General features: G+C 41.8%; 1 protein-coding gene across 9 annotated transcripts in view; it reads left to right on the plus strand.

The window, feature by feature from the left end:
* Positions 1–21,460, plus strand: part of NUMB (NUMB endocytic adaptor protein) — a 137,333-nt gene that overhangs the window by 69,725 nt on the left and 46,148 nt on the right. For all 9 annotated transcript variants that reach the window (XR_008308526.1, XM_053255573.1, XM_053255552.1 and 6 more), the window contains exon 2: positions 15,748–15,890. Coding sequence is in view for 8 of the 9 variants with exons in the window: in XM_053255573.1 (XP_053111548.1) it covers positions 15,765–15,890 (126 nt within the window). In the remaining variant the exon portion in view is untranslated. The remainder of the gene's footprint in view (positions 1–15,747; positions 15,891–21,460) is intronic.

Raw genomic sequence — 21,460 nt, forward strand, 5'->3', positions numbered from 1 at the left:
ATGGAGACGTGAAGTACTTGCATGATGTGCACACGCGCAGAAGACTTCTGGGAGCCTTTAGAAGTGAAACGGGTGAAGGGGCGGCAGGGAGGTATCCTGCCACCCCAATTACTACAGGAACTACGGGCGCCGGAGTGGGAAAGCAGTGGGAGGGGTAAGTAAACCCTCCCCCCACTCTTAAAGCAACCCCCCACCCCAGTGCCGGACCGCAGTTCGGCGGTTCCGTGCACACCCCTATCTCTGATCTTGTAGTCATCTGTCTTTACATATATTTATTTTGGTATTCCAGAACAAAATAAAAATGCTAATATTATAATGCCTATATATATATATATAGAGAGAGAGAGAGAGAGGGAGAGAGGGAGAGAGAGAACGGCCACATTTGGAGTACTGCATATAGTCCTGGTCACTGTATCTTAAGGAGATACAGAACTGGAAAAGGTGCAGAAGAGGGCAGCCAAGATGATAAGAGGAGAGCTGGTCTAAGAGGAGAGCTGGTCTTGTGGTAGCAAGCATGATTTGTCCCCTTAGCTAAGCAGGGTCTGCCCTGATTGCATTTGAAAGGGAGACTGCATGTGAGCACTGCAAGATCTTCCTCTTAGGGGATGGACTCGCTTTGGGAAGAGCATCTAGGTTCCAAGTTTCCTCCTGGCTTCTCCAAGATAGGGCTGAGAGAGATTCGTGCCTGCAACCTTGGAGAAGCCGCTGCCAGTCTGAAGACAGTACTGAGCTAAATAGACCAAAGGTCTGACTCGGTATATGGCAGCTTCCTATGTTCCTGTGATCAGGGGCCTGGAGCACCTTCCTTACATAAGAACAGGCCTGCTGATTTGGTTAGAGATTGGTTTCAGTATCATCAGTTAAATGAAATATATAAGAAGGATTTTAAAGTTGGATTTGAGGATCAGATTTCGAGCTTTGAGAAGGAATTATGTGAAAATGATGAAAAATTAGTTTCTAAAATGTATAAACTTCTACTTTTGGAAGAGACAAGAGAGGAAGTGGTTAAAACGACCATGATAAAGTGGGGTCAAGATGTGGGTCATAATATAGAAATGGCAGCCTGGGAAAAATTATGGAAAACTGATTTAAAATGTACTGCATGTTATGCTTTAAAAGAAAATTATTATAAAATGATGTATAGATGGTATCTGACACCAAAAAAAATGGCATTAATATATAAAAATGTTTCAAACAAATGTTGGAAGTGTGGACATTCTGAAGACACTTTTTTTCATATGTGGTGGACCTGTGGGAAGGCTAAAGCCTATTGGGATATGATATATAATGAGTTAAAGAAAATATTTAAAATGACATTTCCTAAGAAGCCAGAATCCTTCCTGCTGGGGATAACACAAGGTGTAATTTCTACAACTAACTTAACATTTTTTATGTACGCTTCTACGGCGGCCAGAATTATATATGCACAGAAAATGGAAGAGTAATGAACTGCCTTCAAAAGAGGATGGCTGATAAAAATTTTGGAATATGCAGAGATGGCAAAACTTACAATACTGATAAGAGATCAACATTTGGAAGGCTTCAAAGAAGATTGGAAACCATTCTTGTTGTATCTAAAGGATAATTTCCCTACTATGGACTTTACAGCAGGGTTTGAAATTTAGTAAAAAACTGCAAGGGTAAACTCTATAGCCGATGATTCATGAAGAGAGGTGTGCGGGAAGTCCACTTTTGTGTATATTGTAATGAATGACAATATTATTATTGGTAAAATCAATAAAAATCGAATTTGGGGAAAAAATAGGCCTGCTGGATCAGGCCCAAGGCCCATCTAGTCCAGCATCCTGTTTTGCACAGTGGCCCACCTGATGCCACTGGAAGCCACACACAGGAGTTGAGGGCATGCCCTCTCTCCTGCTATTACTCTCCTGCTACTGTGTCTCCCCTTCCTTGTGAGACAAAGCTACAGCATCTGGGGCTCCTTAGTTTGGAAAAGAGGCCACTATGAGGAGACATGATCGAGGTGTATAAAATTATGCATGGAGTAGAGAGAGTGGACAGAGAGAGTGATGATGCCTCTCAATACCAGTTGCAGGGGAGCAACAGCAAGAGAGAGGGTCATGTCCTAACGTTTTGCCTATGGGTTCCCCAGAAACATCTGGTGGGCCACTGTGTAAAACAGGATGCTGGACTAGTTAGGCCTTGGGCCTGACCAGCAGGCCTGTTCTCATGTTCTAATGAAAATGATGTGGCCACGCACACACTAACCAGTAGCTCCTGAGCTATCTCACTACTATTATTTATATACTACTATGATTTATATACTGCTTTTCCACACAAAAGTTCTCAACGCAGTAATGCCTGCCCATGTTCTAGTCAGTCATCTTGTAGTAAGCAGGATTAGGTTTTTACTTCTAGGGTTCAGATGTCTTCCAGAATTGAAATTGTTGTGTTGGGTATTGATATTAACTTGATACTAGCTTACACGGTAAGCCAGTGTAATATTGAAATTGAAGTAGCATCCTGTGCCATAAACTTCCTGTCATCAGATCACGGAAGACATTCCGACTCACATATAAGTAATTCACATGTGGGTGGAAGTGATTGTGTTGTCAAGCAGCCTTGATACTACCAGTTTAACAAAGGATGCTTACTAACTCTTTGAATATTTTACATTGCTGGAATACCAGAGAACAACTTACTGGCCTCATGTCTAACAGCAATAAGAAGTCATAGAAATCTGTATTTCATGCATGCAATCTCTTTTCACTCATAAAGAAGCACCAAATCAACCTACCAACCATGTAAAGTTATTTCCAAAATAGATACAAAGCCAATAATAAACTTCCTGTGTACTTGCTATAAAGAGTACCAACCTCAAGATCCTGAACTGATCTCTGACCTGAAGCAGAGCTGGAACAAACTAGCCTCCCTTGGTATAAAAGAATTGACTATGGTCATGGCCCGCTGTATATGGATTATCCAGTTCTTGGTAGAAGAAAAAATAAGGCTGTTTGAAGTCTTGGTCGCTAATTCACTTCAGAAGAGATTTGGCCTGATTCACTGATTGATTTGGATCCAAACAGGCACATTATCTGTTCAGTCCAAACTGAAATCACTGAGGCCAAATCCAGCCAATTTGCTTCAAAAGTTATTTGGTTGCCTCGGGCTCGCCACCATTCCATAACTTTTGTAGTTACTTATCAGCACAGGCAGGTGTTATGCTTTTAAAAAGTTTTATAAAAGCTCAACTTCTCTTCCCCGCCCCCCGGCTATGGCAATGAAGCAGGGTTTCACTTTCAAAATGAAACCTAGAAGATAGATTATTCCTTCTTTCCTGGAATCCTTGGAAAGGTATAGCTGCTTCTGGAAATTGTGTGTCTCCTCCCCCCAACCCCACCCCAGGACACAGTTTTTCTGTGGCCATTGTAGCAGCTCTAGGGGAAACTACAATTCTCAGGAATGCCCAGCATTCCCCATGACTCCTGGGAAGTAGTAGACTTACGTGCTTCGTTTTAAAAATGAAGCTGTGGAAGACAAAGTAAAGCCAGCCTATTTCCTGCCTATTTATTTGTTTGTTTGTTTATTATTTGTTCAATTTCTAGACCGCCCTCACAGAATAGCTCAGGGTGGTTCACAAATACCACAAAACAGTTAAAATCAATCAATGATCAAAAACAAAAAATTTAAAATACAATAAAGCAGCTAAAAATTAAAACAATTCAAAACCTTATAAAAACCCAATAATGCCAGTAAGCAACTACAGGACTTGGGTAGGAGGGGGCAAAGTGAAGTAGGGACCTCTGAATCTTAGTGGAGAGGCCCCTGAAGCACTGGGGTGATCCCTGAATTGACTCTTGGTTGCGTCACACAGTCCTGTGGAAAAGCATCCCAAAAATGACCTTTCTTGTTCCAACAGCCAATCGGCCACACTTCACTATTAAACTGTTCAGCATCTAGGAAAAACAGGAGTCTTGGTTTTAACAAAATTGTCACCAACCAAAACGTTTACAAGATGAGGAAGGGGAAAAAAAAGGATTTAAAACTCTTCTGATAGGGACAACAATACCACATCACCTACATAAAGCAGAATACTAATTTTCACACTTCTTCATTCTTGAGCATGGATATCAGCATAGTTGAATTTAGGTATCACATCACATAAATATTAACCAGATGTGAGGTGAAAGTTCATCTTGTTCATCCACCCTCCTGATGCAGTACATTTGATAACTGACCTTGACAATAGATCTCTCAACCCACATCTGACTAGCAAAATTGTCTTGAGTATAGACATTTAATCAAGAATAGTTTTTACAGGGGCATCTTTTCCAATTCATTGCAGAGACAGTCTTGTGGGATCATATCAAAGGCTGATTTTAAATCATTAAAAGCTTCAAATAATTTACCTCCAGAGGGTTTGGGGTACTCCTCACACAAATGAGAGCAGATAAGACAGTGGTCCAAAGTAGAATACCCTGCTCTCTAAGTACATGAACTATTGCACTATATGATGACGGGGAAAGTGTTTTTACTTACAGTTCTCTTTAAAAGGAAAGCTGTGTTTCAGAAGATCATCCATATTCTTAATTTCAGATTCAAGAAATTATGCTTCTGTTAAGGCCAGGTTTCATTTTAAACCAATTCATTTTTAGAAGATAAACTTATAGTTGAAATCTAAAACATCCAATTGAAATAAACATGAGGTTTTCCCCAAAAGTACTGATAATCATGTTTTAGAAGGTAAACATAAGATTTGAGAGTCATCAGCACTTGCCTTCCAGCTGAGTTTTATATTCGTGTGCCTTAAGTAATTTACAAAGGTTTCCTCCTCAATTGTATCTATCACTCAGCTGCTTTAAGAAGATGGCATGGGCCCAATGAGTCGATGTTGGTAGACTATCTTGCATTAAAATAGACTGTAGAGTTGGATAAATATCTTCTGGATATACATAAAACAACGTGAGCAATGTTTGTGCCCACAGTTTGTCAATGGCTGCTTTAAGTACTTTCTAAAATCCACCAAAATAACTTTTGTGTTGAAAGATAGGGCAAAGTGTGCTGTCAGTTTTCTTTCAAAATAAAAGTTTTGAAAAGAGCATTTCTTGTATGTACGTACATACATTCATACATTCTAATCTCTCTTGCTGTTCTCAAAAAGGAATGTAAATAAAAGCAGAGTCCACAGATCTAATACACAATCTGGTTTATGTTTAGCTAAAGTTTTTCTTGTATCTTAACTTGCTAAAGAGTATCGGATCAACTCGATAGCTATATGTAATACATTATGAATGAATAAGATGGTATTTTTTCAGTAATTTCCTCTAATGGCTAGGAAAGACATATGAGACCATATGTCTGTTTGCAGCTACTTCAGATTCTGCTTCATTGAAAAAGTGTTTCAGGTTAAAGTAGCTATTGAAATGTTCTGCTTTCAGAATCGTAAACTTTATACATTAAACGTTTTGACCTTGTTTTGAATTCTGGCTGCCTTTTTTTGATGCTTTCTAAAATTCTTACATTAAAGTACAGATGGCCCTCATCCACAGTTCTGGCACTCACGGTTTCGCGTATCCATGGTTGGGCAATATATACCTGACCTCGTTATCCGCAGTACGCAGCTTCACATAGCTGCGGTTTTCAGCAGCACAGTTCTGCCCTCACATGGTTGTGCTTCTGCTGCATGTGCTCATGGGTTGTGAGAGGACGATGGTAGAGTGCTTTGGTCTTCATGCTTAGAGCGTTCTGTGCTTCCAAAAACCATTTTGGGTAGCCTTTGATAGCCTTGGATAGCCTTTGGTATCCTTAAGGACCCATTGGGATCCTTTTTTGAGCCATTCCTGTGGAGCTTCTTGAAGCTATTTTCTGGCCCTCATAAGGTGCTATCACTTTTATAAACTTAATTTTAATTTTGATGAAATTATTTAAAAACTCAATTTTTAAAATAATTACAGTACTATGTTTAATTTGCAATTAAAAATTCAATTTAAATCATAAATTAAAAATTGATTTTAATTATCCATTGAAAAATGATTCTCTTCTCACTCCTTGATTCTCACACACACGCTTGAACTGGGTTTAATTTTGTGTTGCCTCTTTGCCCAACCTACCAACCAAACAGGCCGGGGGCTTGTGCTGCTAAGTGCTGGACTTCAACTGTGGGGTGAGGAAAATTCATTATTACTCACTACTGGAGGAGCTGGGGAGCATTGCTGGAAGAGCTAAAGAATGGGAGAGCAGAAGATCTGAAGTGGCCAAAGCACAGTGCTGTGCTCCATCCCTTTTATCTTGTCATTTTGGTGATTTTTTTTTTTTTTGGTCATTTTCCTGGGCTCCAGAAACCCCTGAATTCCCACTGGCAAGGTTTCATTATTCACAGTTCATCATCCACAGTTGTAGGCCAGAACAGAACCCCTGCAAATAATGAGGGCCACCTGTAATACCAACTTGCATTTGGTATAGCTACTTGTTAATGAATTCAGACCACTGATTCCTTAGTGGAATGTATGGATAGTAGAGATTTTCATCCCCCCAAATTCGCGTATAAACCTATAGCAGCCTTGCTCTATGCGGATGACATGGTTATCTTAACTAGAACATTGGTCGGCATGAGAAGAGCTTTGTGCAGGCTGGCTCAGTATTGTGAGGAGGAGCAGTTAACTATTAATGCTCATAAATCTAAGGTCATGGTGTTTGCAAAAATACCTAAGCAGCATGTATGGAGGATCAACGAGGAGGTTATTGAGCAAGTTTTGATCTGTAAATATTTGGGAGTAGTGTTCACTGAGAATGGGTCCTGGACGGCACATTTGGACCATGTTACAACTAATGCCCAAAAAAGTGCTTCAGCTATTCTAAGGTTCTTCCTCTCCAGAGGTGGTCATTACATCCCTGCGGCAGTCAAGGTGTATGAAGCTAAAGTTCTTGCGCAGATGTTATATGGTATTGCTATTTGTAATCCACAATCGTTCAAGTCAATGGAGCTGGTTCAATCCAAGTTTGTGCATTCCTTATTTTCTGTGCCCCGTTGTGTATCTAATATCATTTTGTGGCTTGAGGTTGGTCTAATGAGTAGAGGCCAAGCCTGGAGGTATGCATTTAATTTTTGGTGTAAAATTATTTTTTTTCCTAAAGGCCTGGGCCCTCCCTAGTGCTGGAAGATAGTTTTAAATCTACCTGGGGAAATCATATTCATGATATGCTAGGCAGGTATGGTCTCTCAGTTCAGCTGTTAAGATCTTTGGGTCCTGATAATGCTAAAAGGCTTATTAAGCAGCGTATAGCAGATGTTGAAAAACAGAGTGATCTTGCACAAATTTCTGCAAGTAACTTTTACCCCCACAATATTTATTTATTTTAGTTACCAAGTCTCAGAGAAGAGCCTTCTCTCTTGCATAATTTAATGCATTAGCATCAGCTGTAGTAGAGGGCAGATATAAGAAAATCCCTATTAATAATCTGATCTCTCCCTGTGGTCAAGGTGTAGAATCGATGGCTCATTATTTCGCTATAGTGCTTATTTTACAGGGATATCCGTTCTGAATTGATTGCCCCCTTTTAATTGAATATCCTTGGTAGAACAGAGGATGGATATGTTTCTTTTCTGTTAGCAGACTGCAGTGAATGTATAACACTGAATGTGGCTAAATTCTGTGTAGCAGCAAGCAAGATTAGCTCCAAATTGGTTGAGTAAATGGTATTAGAATGATTTGGTTAAATAATATTTTCTTGTATCTGTGAAATGAGCTGTATTGTTTTGTTTCTGTTATGGGTCATTGACCATAATAAAGGTTCGTAAAGATTCATACCACTGCTTTTCACTTAATTTTCAATTGTATTCCTAATTTGAAAAATAGTCTTACTATTCAGAGCAGCTGCTTAAAGTTTTTAAAGACCTGAATTGTCACATAGCTACAATAAGCAGTCTTTAATTTGACAGGTTAAACCTGCTAAATTTAGCCTTACAAAGTTACCCTTTCCACTATGTCTCTCTTAAGACTGATCACAGTTTACACTGACAACCTGTATCTTCATGTGCCCCTCCCCTCTGTGCTCAGACAACTGCGGTTTTGAGATTAGCTTGGTTTTTCTGACACATTTGTGCGCACTCTCCCCCCTCCCACATGTATACATACTTAATTAGAAGATGCTGACCCGGGTTTGATAAATTCAGATGACATTGATTTGATTAAGTGCCGTCAAGTTGGTGTCGACTCTTAGCAACCACATAGATAGATTCTCTCCAGGATGATCTGTCTTCAACTTGGCCTTTAAGTTCTCTCAGTGGTGCATTCATTGCTGTTGTAATTGAGTCCATCCATCTTGCTGCTGGTTGTCCTCTTCTTCTCTTTCCTTCAGCTTTTCCCAGCATTATGTACTTCTCAAGGGAGCTGGATGACATTACTGAAGACTAAATTAATGTTCTGAACAGTCAGAACAACATAATGGTCATAGAAAAAATTTGAAATAATTCTGTGCACTGCACTAGTAAATGGCTTGGAAAGACCTGTGGTGGTGTAATGATAGTCATATTAAACTGCTTTGGTAGCTCTGTTTTGCTTTTAGCAAGCATTTGTTTATCTAGTATATCACTTATCTCAAGATGGTGATGTTGCTGTTAGATTTTAATATTTCAAGCTTGACTGTGGATAAGCTGGCTCAAAATAACTGTGCTATACAAAGTAAAGGTAAAGTGTGCCGTCGATATCGACTCCTGGCAACCAGAAAGCCCTGTGGTTGTCTTTGGCAGAATACAGGAGTGGTTTACCATTGCTATCTCCCTCACAGTATGAGATTATGCCTTTCAGCATCTTCCTATATCGCTGCTGCCCAATATAGATGTTTAAAGTACCAAACTGAAAACTTGCCTGTTGCAACTACTATGAAAAATTGTTACTGATGCCATGAATTTTTTTATTTTTTAGAAAGAGGAGAACTACAGTTAAACCCTTCACTACCACTAGGATTCTATATCACTAGATTTCAGTGATACAGTGATTTCAGTACTTTTGAGTAGATTAAAACACAGTATAGTAGCTTGATGGTTGACAGCTATGTTTTTGCTTCTGCATTCTGACTCGCTAATGGCAGTGGGCAGTCTCAATTTGTTGCATCACAGGAGACAACCTTCAGCTGCTTTACACCTCCTTGTGGTGCCATATATCTGAAGTTTTCAGTTTATCAACTCTCTCCCTTACCTTTCTGCTGTATTCAACTCCTGTTCAGTTGGCCCCTCTAATTTTTTTCATCTCTGTGCAGAATGAATTTTGTTCTGGGTGGCAGTATCCAAGGCACTGTGTGTGCGCATGCATTCAGAATGGGGCCTTCCTAATTCAACCTGAGTGGAATCTAAAATTAAGCGGACATCAGAAAACTTGTGAGTCTGCACACGCCTTAGAGGGAGCAGTACTCCTGTTCCTTCATTCTTTGGACATGGCCTTAATAGAAGGATAGTAATGACTAACTTAAGTACCATTAATATGAATGGGACAGTCATGACTAACTTAGCTCCCGTTAGTGTGCCATGCTGAGGTTATTCCATAAATAAATGGTGTGAATTACAGGTATATACTTTTATGGCTTGCTTGTTCTTCAATATTTTTACATTAGTTAAAGATGTACATAAAATATTGCTCCTGAAGTATTTGTAGTGGATTTGACTCTTAAGTGTTGGGTCTTCTAACAAATTTAAAACAGGCTTTGAGCTTCCATTTTAAAATGTAGGGTGAAAGACACCAGTATGCTAATGAAAGTGGCCATTTTAAAATTGTCTTATTTGACACTATTTGGCTGGTCATATTCATTCTTATGGAGATGATGATGATGATAGGAACATAGGAACATAGGAAACTACTATATACTGAGTCAGACCATTGGTCTATCTAGCTCAGTATTGTCTTCACAGACTGGCAGCGGCTTCTCCAAGGTTGCAGGCAGGAATCTCTCTCAGCCCTATCTTGGAGAAGCCAGGGAGGGAACTTGAAACCTGCTCTTCCCAGAGCGGCTTCATCCCCTGAGGGGAATATCTTGCAGTGCTCACACATCAAGTCTCCCATTCAGATGCAACCAGGGCAGACCCTGCTTAGCTATGGGGACAAGTCATGCTTGCTACCACAAGACCAGCTCTCCTGATGATGATAATAATGATAATAATAATAATACACTTTATTTGTTAGCTGCCCCATAACAAATTGTTCTCTGGGTGGTTCACAACAGATGATTAAAACATACAATAAAAACACATTAAACCATAACAGACAAAAAAAATGAAAAGAAAATACAAAATACAATACAGCTAAAAATTCATTTTAAAACTAGTTAAAAATCATATCAAATCTGAAGACCCAAATTTAAAAGGCCTGGGTGAACAAAAAGGTTCTAAAGGGTTCTAAAAAAAGTTCTTTGTTCTAAAAGAACAAAGTGATGAAGCCAAGCAAGCCTCACTGGGGAGGCTATTCCATAAACGAGATGCAACCACCCAAAAAGGCCCCCTCCCTGGTAGCCACTTGCCTCACCTCATTTGGCAGGGGCACCTGGAGGAGGGCCTCTGAAGAAGATCTTAAGGTTCGGGCAGGGACATATGGGACAAGGCACTCTCAGGTAACCCGTTTCCAAGCCATTTAGGGCATTAAAGGTTCAAACCAGCACTTTGAATTGGGCCCAGAAATGGACTGGGAGCCAGTGCAGCTGATGAAACACTGGTGTGATATGATCAAAATGTCCAGTCCCAGTTAATACTCTTACAGCCCTATTTTGTATCAGCTGCAGTTTATGGACCATTTTCAAAAGCAGCCCTATGTACAATGCATTGCAGTAATCTAAATGAGAGGTTACCAGAGCATGAGTAACTGTGGCCAAACTATCTCTGTTCAGGTAAGGTCGCAGTTGGCGTATCAGCCGAAGCTGATAAAAGGTGCTCCAAGCCACTTAAGCCTCTAGTGACAGTGTTGGATCAATGAGTACCCTCAAATTGCAAATCTGGTCCTTCAGGGGGAGTGCAACCCCATCTAGAACAGGCTGAACATCATTCACCCAAGCAGAAGAACCACCGACCAGCAGTTCTTCTCTCTTGTCTGGATTGAGTCTTGGCATATTCACCCTCATCCAGTCCATTACTTCATCCAAGCACCGATTCAGGACAGTCACTGCTTCACCCACGCTTAATGAGATACAACTGATTGCCATGAGAGATACGACTGAGTGTCCTCTGCATATTGATTACACCTCAAGCCAAATCTTCTGATGACCTCTCCCAGAGGTTTCATGACGATGTTAAACAACATAGGGAAAAGAATGGAACCTTGCAGAACCCCATAGCATAATTGCCAAAGGAGTGAACAGTAGTCGCCCAGCACCACCTTTTTGGGAATGGGCCTCGAGGTAGCAGTGGAACCATCTCCAAACAGTACCTCCCACACCCAGCCTGGCCAGCCTATCCAAAAGGATACCATGGCCAATGATATTGAAAGCCACTGAAAGATCCAAAAGAATTAACAAGGTTGCACTCCCTCCCTCCATAGGTCATCCCACAGGGTGACCAAAGCAGTTTCTGTTTCAAAGCCATGCCTGAAGCCTGACTGAAATGGATCTAGATAGTCCATTTCCTCCAAGAGTATCTGGAGCTGGTCAGCCACAACACGCTCAAGCACCTTGCCCGGGAAGGGAATATCGACCACAGGCCTATAGTTGTTTACATTCTCTGGATCCCGACTGGGTTTCTTTCTATTATTCTTTGAATATTAGCTTGCTTCAATGAAGCTGAGACCACTTCCTCTTTCAATGGGGCATTTAGAACCTGCTGGAACCAGCTAAAAATTCCCTCCTTACTAGATGTAATGAGCCAAGAAGGGCAAGGGTTAAGCATGCACATCGTCAGCCAAACTCAACTAAACACTTTGTCCACATGCTCAGGGACCAATAATTGAAACTCCTCCAGGAAAACTAGACCAGATCTTGCTCTGGGCACCTCTTCCACTGATCCTGTATCAGTCATAGTGTCTAACTCATGGCGAATGTTAATGACTTTACCCTCAAGGTTCTGTGCAAATGCATCACAGCGTTCTACCGTGGGTTCTAATGCATCATGTCCAGGCCAGATTTCAAAAGACTCCGCACCACCTGGAAGAGCCTCATTGGACAACATTGAGAGGATGCAATGGTGGATGGAAAAAAAGAGTTTCTTCTGTTCCATCAGTGCCATAGAGCAGGCTTGATAATGAGCGCTAACCTGTGTTCACTCAGACTCACCCTGAGTTTTCCTCCACTTAAGTTCAATCCGTCTCCCAACTTGCTTCAAATAGATATGCTATATAAAATGCAAGTATACATTTTTTTGAAGGTACAGAACTGGATAATGTTACCGGACTCTGTGTGTGTAATTCTTGTTTCCTATAGAAGCAACACATTGACAAGCATTTGGTGCCGTGAGGGAAACCCTGGCCTCTTATTTGGATCAAACAGCTGGATCATCCAAACTCTGAACTGGTGTAAAAGCTGCCTAGTAAGAGATGACATGGCACATGCGCATGCACACACCTTGAATCCTGTACATTCTTAATTGAGCCAGCATTCCTGATTCAGCAGAAAAGTCTTAAAAGACTAGGGTTACCATGGAATGCAATCAAGGTCAAGTTCTGAATCAGTTATGTTGATTTTGCACTGTATTCGAAACTTTATTTTTGTTTTGTTGAAAACCTTTTTTCATTTTCAAAAGTTTTGCCCCCGAGTCCATGGCTTCTTTGGCAAACCCTAACGTTGGCATTGCCTCTGTCTCTAGACAGCAGGCTGCTGCTCACACATGCAAATTTGGTTCTGAGCAAAATTCCCCCAAGGAAGTTGAAAAGCTTAGATACATATGTAGCATACACATGTGTGAGCAAGCATGGCAGCAATTACTACTAGCACTAAAGTGTCCACTTCTATAGACATTCCTATACCTTCACTATAGGGGGCTCTGAACTGAATAGGTGTAGTGGATCCTACACTATAAGATTGTAATAGTGGAAGGCTATTTGGTATATGGGGCTGGATGGTAGTCCTTAAAATCTCTGAGCCTTTTTTGTTGATTGGTGGTTGAATCAAGTTGCTTTGACTTTATTGGTAATAACTCAAATGCAGATACAAGAGAGTGTTGTGGTGCAGCTTTTAGATATGATTGTGTAACTTGCATAGCTTTCAGCATCTGGAACACAAGTCAGTCTGCATTAAACTATTCACATATATTTGGCAAACAATGTATAAAGTCTGTCTACTTTGTAAACTGGTAGATATTCCACAGCTATTTCCTTTCTTTGTTAATGTTGCAATGGATGATAAGGGGAAGGCTTGTCCAATTATTGTGCTCATAGCTGGAAAAGACATCTGCATTTTGTGACCAGTGGGCATTGCCAGACAAAAGAGAAGAAACTAAATTGTAGGGCAAACATCCTTCTTTAACTTGGTTTAATCCTGGCCTATGTTCAGTTTCACAAATGCCATGTTTTGAATGTCTAAGCTGCTTAGATACTGGATATCCGACACTTGCTATACATGGATGACTGCCAAAGCAGTTCAACATCTAATGTATTTGGAAAGAATAATTATGATCTTTATTCCTTAAAACCTTCTCAAATTGCTTTTGGAAAACTTCAATAAGGCTTTCATCTTTTTATAGAAGAATTGCAGAGTACATGCTGTGTGTGGTGGGATGGAGGAATGTGCTGCTATATGGAAGGAAGGATGAACTCTGCTAAGTTAGCAGATTGTACTTTCTTTCCTGGCACTTCGCTTTGTTATCAATCCTCTGTGGAAGTAGAGGTGGCATTGGAAAAGCCTGGGTGCAGGATCCTAGTCTAGAGAATGAAGTGGGGAAAAGCATATGTGATAGGGCATATGTTAACTGAATTTCTCTAGTCAGAAGCGCACTAGATATGTGGTTAGTTTTACAGGTTACATTCCTAAGCTAGTGTCTGAGGTTTATTGTCTTCCAAATTGGCTTTCTGCTCCAGATGTGAATAGTAGTAACTTGAATGTGTGAAGCAGCTGTACATATTGTGTGAAAGCTATAACTAGCTCTTTTAATGATATGCCATTTGGTTCAGAGCCACTTATGCTACAACTAAAACATAGATGGCTGTTCCTGCTACAAATATTTATACCACTTTCCAACAAAATGTCTCAAAACAGTTTACAGAACAAAATAAGATGGTTCCCTGTCCCCAAGGGACTCATAATATTTATTATTAATAATAAGGTAGATACTAGCAACAACCACTGGAGGGATGCTGAGTTGTGGTTGAATAGGGACCGTTGCTTTCCCCCTGCTAAATATAAGAGGATCGCCACTTTAGAAGGTGCCTTTGTTCAGTTAGCACTGCAGCGTTTCAATGCTTTCCTTTTTTGTTTCTGCTGAGGGCCATTGAACTCTCTCTCCCAGACAAAAAGTGAATTTGCTAATCCAGTGTCAGGGAATGTATCCCAAATAAGTCAGGGAAACTACAATCTGGATTGCCATGAGCATGACTCAAGCTACTAAGGAAAAAGCAACAGCCCTTTGTTAAGGGCTACGGGCCTGTAACTACAGGCCTGTCTCCAACCTTCTGTGGTTGAGCAAGGTAATTGAGAGGGTGGTGGCCTCCCAGCTCCAGACAGTCTTGGAGGAAACTGATTATCTAGACCCATTTCAAACTGGCTTCTGGGCTGGTTATGGGGTGGAGACTGCCTTGGTCAGCCTGATGGATGATCTCCAACTGGGAATTGGCAGAAGAAGTGTGACTCTCTTGGTCCTTTTGGACCTCTCGGCGGCTTTCGATACTATCGACCATAGTATCCTTCTGGAGCGTCTGAGGGGGTTGGGAGTGAGAGGCCCTAGACACAATTTTTTGTTGCTGGGTATGCTGTAAGTTGTAGTTCAGCAACATCTGGAGGGCCGCAGTTTGGGGATGCCAGTTTTAGAATATTGTTTTAAAAATTTTAAATTGTTGTGTGTTAAATTTCTTGTTTTTGTTTTTAACTAATGTTTTAATGTTTTTATCTTGTCGTAAACTGCCCAGTGATGTAAGTTTGGGGCAGTATAAAAATATGTAAGATAAAATAAATAAGTAGTTCCCTTCCCTTTGGTAGAGCAGGCATAGAATAGCAAAAATGATCAAATAGTGCTTTAAAAAACATATAAAAATGACAGATGTGTGTCAATTTCAGTTTTGCATTCAGTGCTGTTGGGGTAAAAATTACGCCAACACAACACCATCGAGAGTATATACTGCAGTGAAGGATATGGTGGGGCATGCAACGTAGGGCAACTGACCTCGTAGAGGAATGCATGGAACATGGAGCTGTAGAAGATTGAAATCAGCGTCTTTTCCCTCCACTTTTCTAGCTCAGTTTGACCTCTCTATTTGGACAAACATTACTCTAGTGTAGTAAGAAGCATTTTTTTACTGGTTCCATCCCACGGTGCTCTTGCATTCCTTGAAGGACCACAGCAGTGCTCATGGGGGCTGATTGTCTGGCACATTTCCCCAGGGTGCTGATTCAATACCCAGAGTGCCAATTCAGTGGGAAAAACCCATGCAATTGACCTCTGTGCGTATAGTTGTAGATCTTCAAATATTGGAGCTCCAGAAGACAAACCTATGAAAAGCATACTTCTTGGGCTGGTATAACATTTAAAAGACACCTGAGCAAGCCTTTCAGATACTCCAATGATTGCTACACTGGAGAAATGTGGTAACTCAGTTGGTCCTTTGCTTGACTTCTCAGGGGTAGGAGAAACTTCACTTGTTTAAACACGGTTCTCTTTTGTTGTAGGGTGTGAGTGCTGAGCAATGAATAAACTACGGCAGAGTTTTAGGAGAAAGAAAGATGTCTATGTTCCTGAAGCCAGTAGGCCGCACCAGTGGCAGACGGATGAAGAAGGAGTTCGGACAGGCAAATGCAGCTTCCCAGTTAAGGTAAACACACCTTCAGTTTCAGGAACTACGTGTGTGTGTGTGTGTGTGTGTGTGTGTGTGTGTGTGTGTGTGTCCTCTCCTAAAAAGCACTTGCTTTGAAGAATTGCTTGCTTTACCTGTATAACAAGTTGCATAACTGGTATTACTTTTTAATTTTTTTCAGTAAATAAATGATTGCTAAAGCTGGGTGTTCACTTGATCTTGGTCATTGCATTTTAAATGACTTGATAGACTACATCTACATATATTTGCATGTGAATAACATGTTCATCATGAAGGAAAAACATTCTTCCCTTTTAGATTATGCTTGCATGTCTTACAGGAGGAATCTTAGAAGAATCTTTCATATTGCTTTGTGACAGGGAAGGAGGAATAATGATCACATTATTGTTGCAACTGGGGCATCTTTTCAAACAAAATATTTAATTGATTAAGTCAATTAGCTGATCAGCCACTGCACCTTTTATTACCTTATATTTAAATGTTTCAACAAGTCTTTTGAATTATTCAGAAGTGCATAGGTTTTATACAAAGTTAATTATAGAAGTGCTAGCTAAGTCAAAAAGTGTGATTTACACTTAGAAGTGTCAAATACTTGTTCTCTGTTTCTTATAGATAGTCTCACCCTTCAATGGATAACTTGCATTTTTCATGCTACCTTGAAACACTTGACTCCAGCTAGTCGAAATAGCTTTTAAAATGGTGCTCCTAGTCCTACTGAGTGTGTCCTTCGTTTGCTTCAAATGGGAAGAAGTAGCAAATGCATGGAGCTAAAATAGACCACATAGTGATATTAAGTTGAAGTGGATGTGAATTTCAGGGGACTATCATTAAGCAAAGTATAGCTGAATAGACTGTGAAAATAGAGTGCTAGACTAGGACTGGGGAGACCCGAGTTCTAATCCCCATTCAGCCATGATACTTGCTGGGTGACTCTGGGCCAGTCACTTCTCTCTCAGCCTAGCCTACTTCACAGGGTTGTTGTGAGGAGAAACTTAAGTATGTAGTGCACTGCTCTGGGCTCCTTGGAAGAATAAATCTCTAATGTTGTAGTCATCTGTCTTTACATATATTTATGTTGGTATTCCAGAACCTCTTACCAGTATCTGTCAGTATGCTAGTCTCAATATAAACAGTACTGTCACAGCTTTAAGTATTCTTTATCTTGCTTTAGTTCCTTTCCCTGTCCCAGGTCTGTGTTTAGGAAACTAAAATATTCAGCTCAAAATCTGAGAACTAAGCATTTTGGTTGCTTATTCTGCATGTTTTTGCAAAAATTGCAGCGTTCAAATTCCAAACAAGTTCTGAAGCTCTGGGGTGACAGGAAAGTGACACATGAACTAACTCTCTCTCTCTCTCTCTCTCTCTCTCTCTCTCTCTCTCTCTCTCTCTCTAAGTCCCAATTGAGGTCCCAGTGTTGCAGAGGTAGCAAGTGGTGCATTAGTGATAAGTAGGAGGAAGAGCACTCTTTGGAACAGGTTCAGGCAGAAGTTGATGAATGAGATCAAGAGCACACCATCCTCATAGTCAGCTTCTTAATTAGGATGAGAGGTCTCAAGGATTCTGACAGGTAGTGCACAAAGATGATTTCATTCTGATCAGGGATGGGTTTGGAGAGTGTGTATTCAGTTCTGGTGGACTTTATGGGGATGTAGGATCCACAGCCTGGCTGACCCATTAAAGGATTATCATCTTCAGAGCCCAGCTCAGTGTATTAGACTTCAGGGAGAGGTTCAGCAGGATTAGATTGAGTTGCATTGGTGGGAGAAGCTGCTAGAGTTTCAAGATGCTTGGTTGTGAGAAAACAAGGCCATGTTCACAAATTGTAGTTTTGGATTCTGCAAGAGGAAAAGGGTGTTGTTGTTGTTCTGGTGTGCTGCTTCTTAGTCAGATAGATCAGGAGCAGTCATAGCTTTGCATTTTCCTGCTTTAATGAAGGTCCTGAGTTCTGTAGGCATTGGGGTTGTTGGATTTCATGTTGAGCCTGACTGGGAGTACCAATGTAGAGGGTAAAATTTAGTTTTGGGGTCAGTTCTAAGGTCTAAGTGGAAGCCTATGGATCTGGAGGGCTGAGGTGCTCCAATACCCAACTCCCAGTAATGCCGCGGGAGTAGCTGCAAAAAGGTCTGAAGACATAAGCAAAGCAGCAGGCAGGGAAGCATTTTGTAGGCAGTGCCAAATGGAACAGATTGATTTGGCATGAGCACATGGAATTTGAGCCAGAGAATCGGAAGCCTGAAGCACTTTCTTCCACAAGACAGTTTTGAGCCTCGACAGCCAATTGCATCTTGCCTGCTTGGTAAAACAATGGCAATGGATTCAAGATTATTTCCTGTACTCTTCTCCAAGTTGGAGAAGACAACAGCCATGACTCTCCATAGCAGTAAATTTCCCGCAGTTGTCTGAATTCATCCTGGGTTGTATTCCAAATCATGTCTCAGGAGACAAGAAGTAGAATCCAAAACCTTTGACCAATGTCCGGTAGTTAGGTAGGAGGCGCCAGGAAAACCCCAGTTCCTTCCTGTCTCGCCTCGGGTTGCATCGTTTTTGAGAGAGCTCTGCTATCTAATACATTCAGTCTGGTTTGCTGCTTACCTTTTTTCTCCCCCTTGTTCTCCTTGGTGGGCAATGCCGGGAGGGGAGTTTTTTGCTGATTGTTTTTTCTCGATCTAAGCTAAACAGTTTTCTTTACAATCAACTAGTCCTTTTGGCTCCGCTTGTTTTCTCAGTTAGTTTTACTTTCGGTTTTGCTCCCTCCCCACTCCTATGGAGCTTGCTTATACAGGGGACCTCTTGGGAGACTCCCTATCTGCTGAAACCCCCCCCCACCACCACCGAAAAAGGAATCCAGCAACCCAAAGCGCTGCGATTTCCATCCGCACGGTGGCTAACGCTCATGCTCGTCTTCACCGACCAATTCCAGCAGCATTTCCCTTGTTCCCTTCCCCCTTTCAGCCTCTGGTGAGCCGGGTACAGCTCCCACTCTGGTGGAAGCAGTGTTTTTTACCCAGAGGGCAGCCTAGAAGGCTAATTATCTCAAAGGAGAGGGCTTGAAACCCTCCAAATGCTGAGGCAGTCGCAAGAAAAGCAAAATGCCACAGAACAAAAGAGCAAGCCTTCGGTGGCGTGCTGGAGCGAGAGCCTCCCCCAGCAGGCTGTTTGCTGTCAATGGTTTTTGCGATATTTACCGCCCGCCCTTCTTAGAGGGCTCCAGGGATTGATATTTACAGTGGTTTGGACGGGCAATCTATGTACGCCTGCGATCACACAGACTGGCATACCAAAGGGGGAGGGGGAACCCGTTTCGCCAGTCACTCCCCCCGCATCTCAGCCAGCTGCTCTGAATACTGCCAGCCCTTTCACGCCTACAGAGGGGGAGGTTACCTGAGCGACCCCCAGCTCCTTCACAGTTTGTGAGTATAATTCCTCTTGCTGAGAATCAACAGGACATGCAGCTTTCCCCTTTTTTTCAGTTGTGGCTTAAAGATTGTATTTCACTCTGAGATTGATTTCTGAGTTTAATTTAATGCACACTTAGTTTAATCAAAGGGCAATGCTCTAGCTCAATGAGAGGGGTCATTCTCCCAAATGAGAGGGGACTTCTTCCAAGGCTACCTAGGCATAGGATTCCAAAAGATCTGCCTCTCCTACTCCTCCCTTCTCCAGCTTTCCTCAAGAGGACCCTAACCTTCCTCTACTCAGATAACAGGCACCCCGCCTCCACCTAAGTCCTTTTCTCCTGTACCAACCTACCCCTACAACACCTCCAGCCTCCACTTTATGGACGCCTCTTCCTCATCTGATACAGAGGAAGGCAAACTCACAGGAAAAGATCTCCTCCCAACAGACTAGTTCCTTCAGACTTTGCATTCATTCATGCATTCATTTTCTATTTCACGCCTCCAAAAGGGCCCAGGACGGTTTACACAGAAAAATAGCAAATAAATAAGATGGAACTGGAGAGGAGAGCTGGTCTTGTGGTGGCAGGCATGGATTGTCCCCTTTGCTAAGCAGGGTCTGCCCTAGTTTGCATTTGAATGGGAGACTACTTCATTTATTTATAGAAGGGGCTTATATATTCAGACTTTATGTCTTATTGGCTAAGACATGGAGGACTGTCAATGACGTCTCTCCAGATTCCATTTCCAGGCTTAGATAATACGGCCCACTCCATAATTTAAAACAAACAAACCTGTATACGTTACATGTTGATGTTATAGCCTCATTAGTGTCTTCCATTGTAGATGCCCTAGTGGCACGATTGATTTCATATACCCCCGTGAATAACAGGGGATGTACAACGTATATGACTTTACGTATTTGACTTTCCTTTACACAAGGAAAGGAAATTTGACATATTTGACTTTCCTTTACACAAGGCACATGAGGGTGCTGCATTGGTTGTAAAGGCAGCCACAGACATCCCCATCCTCACATGGGCCTTGGCGTTGGGGCTAGGAGCTGATACAGCTTGTCCCACCAAGAACAAACAACATAGGCAAGGTATTATAAGATATGAAGACAGCAGACTTTGTGGCTGCCTCACGCATCTAGCTCTATGGCAGCAGGGGTAGCTATGAGGCCCTGCCTCAGGTTACAAAGATGGAAATTGGACCACTAATCCTAATGCTGGCATATTTTCCATTCTCCGGGGCCAGACTCTTCGGAGATTCCCCGGACCCTGTATTGGTTGAGTCTAGGGACAAAAGGAAAAGAAACAATGCAAAAACAAACATTGCTGGTAGCCAGACAGTAGTACAACTGTCCGGGCAAGTGTTTTCATTGAGCAATTTTCATCCCTCTAGAGTCCTCCAAAGGTACTCAGTCAACTCCCCTGAGAGCTCTGACCATTCGGTAACATCTCCAGGGTGAAAGCAGGGCCAGCAACAAGGAAACAGGAACCAGGCCCAGGGACAACCTTTCAGATCTGGATTCCTACATGGAAGGAAACAATGACTCCTTCATGCCGGAGACTGGCTTCAGCCTTCTTGCGACATCATGGAGCCACTCGACATCAGACGCCTATGTCCCAGAGTCATAGCCCACGGTCTCTATCCTTGCACCTCTTCACCCTGGAATCTGACAAAAAGGCGGCATAGATATCTAGCGATACAGCATCTGTTCCAGATTCAGGCCATCGAACCATCCCTACTCTGACACTTCCTCAGGGGATTTACTCCATCCTACTCCTAGTACCAGAGAAGGACAGCTCATGGAGGGCGGTCTAGACCTCAAGAGGCTGAACCTTCGCATACAAACGGACCCCTCTGGATAGAATCCTTCCACACAATCGAGGAAGTGGTTCGTAAACAGGAGTTTTTTGGCTTCTATAAGCCTCTTGGTGGCATACATCCACATCCACCCATCCCCCGCAGATACTCCGTTTTCCTCTCCCACAGACAGCATTGCCAGTACAAGCCATGCCGTTCGATGTGTCCTCCACTACGAGGGTCTCTACCAAGTTTTTGGTAGCCATAATAGACAAAATGCAGGTGGAAACACTTCATTTCCTTCTGCGTTTGGATGATCTTCGAATCCGATCGGTGTCCCTCTCCCAAACCTGCAGTGAT

Source organism: Hemicordylus capensis, chromosome 1 (genome assembly GCF_027244095.1).
Source record: "Hemicordylus capensis ecotype Gifberg chromosome 1, rHemCap1.1.pri, whole genome shotgun sequence".
Taxonomy (NCBI): Eukaryota; Metazoa; Chordata; class Lepidosauria; order Squamata; family Cordylidae; genus Hemicordylus; species Hemicordylus capensis.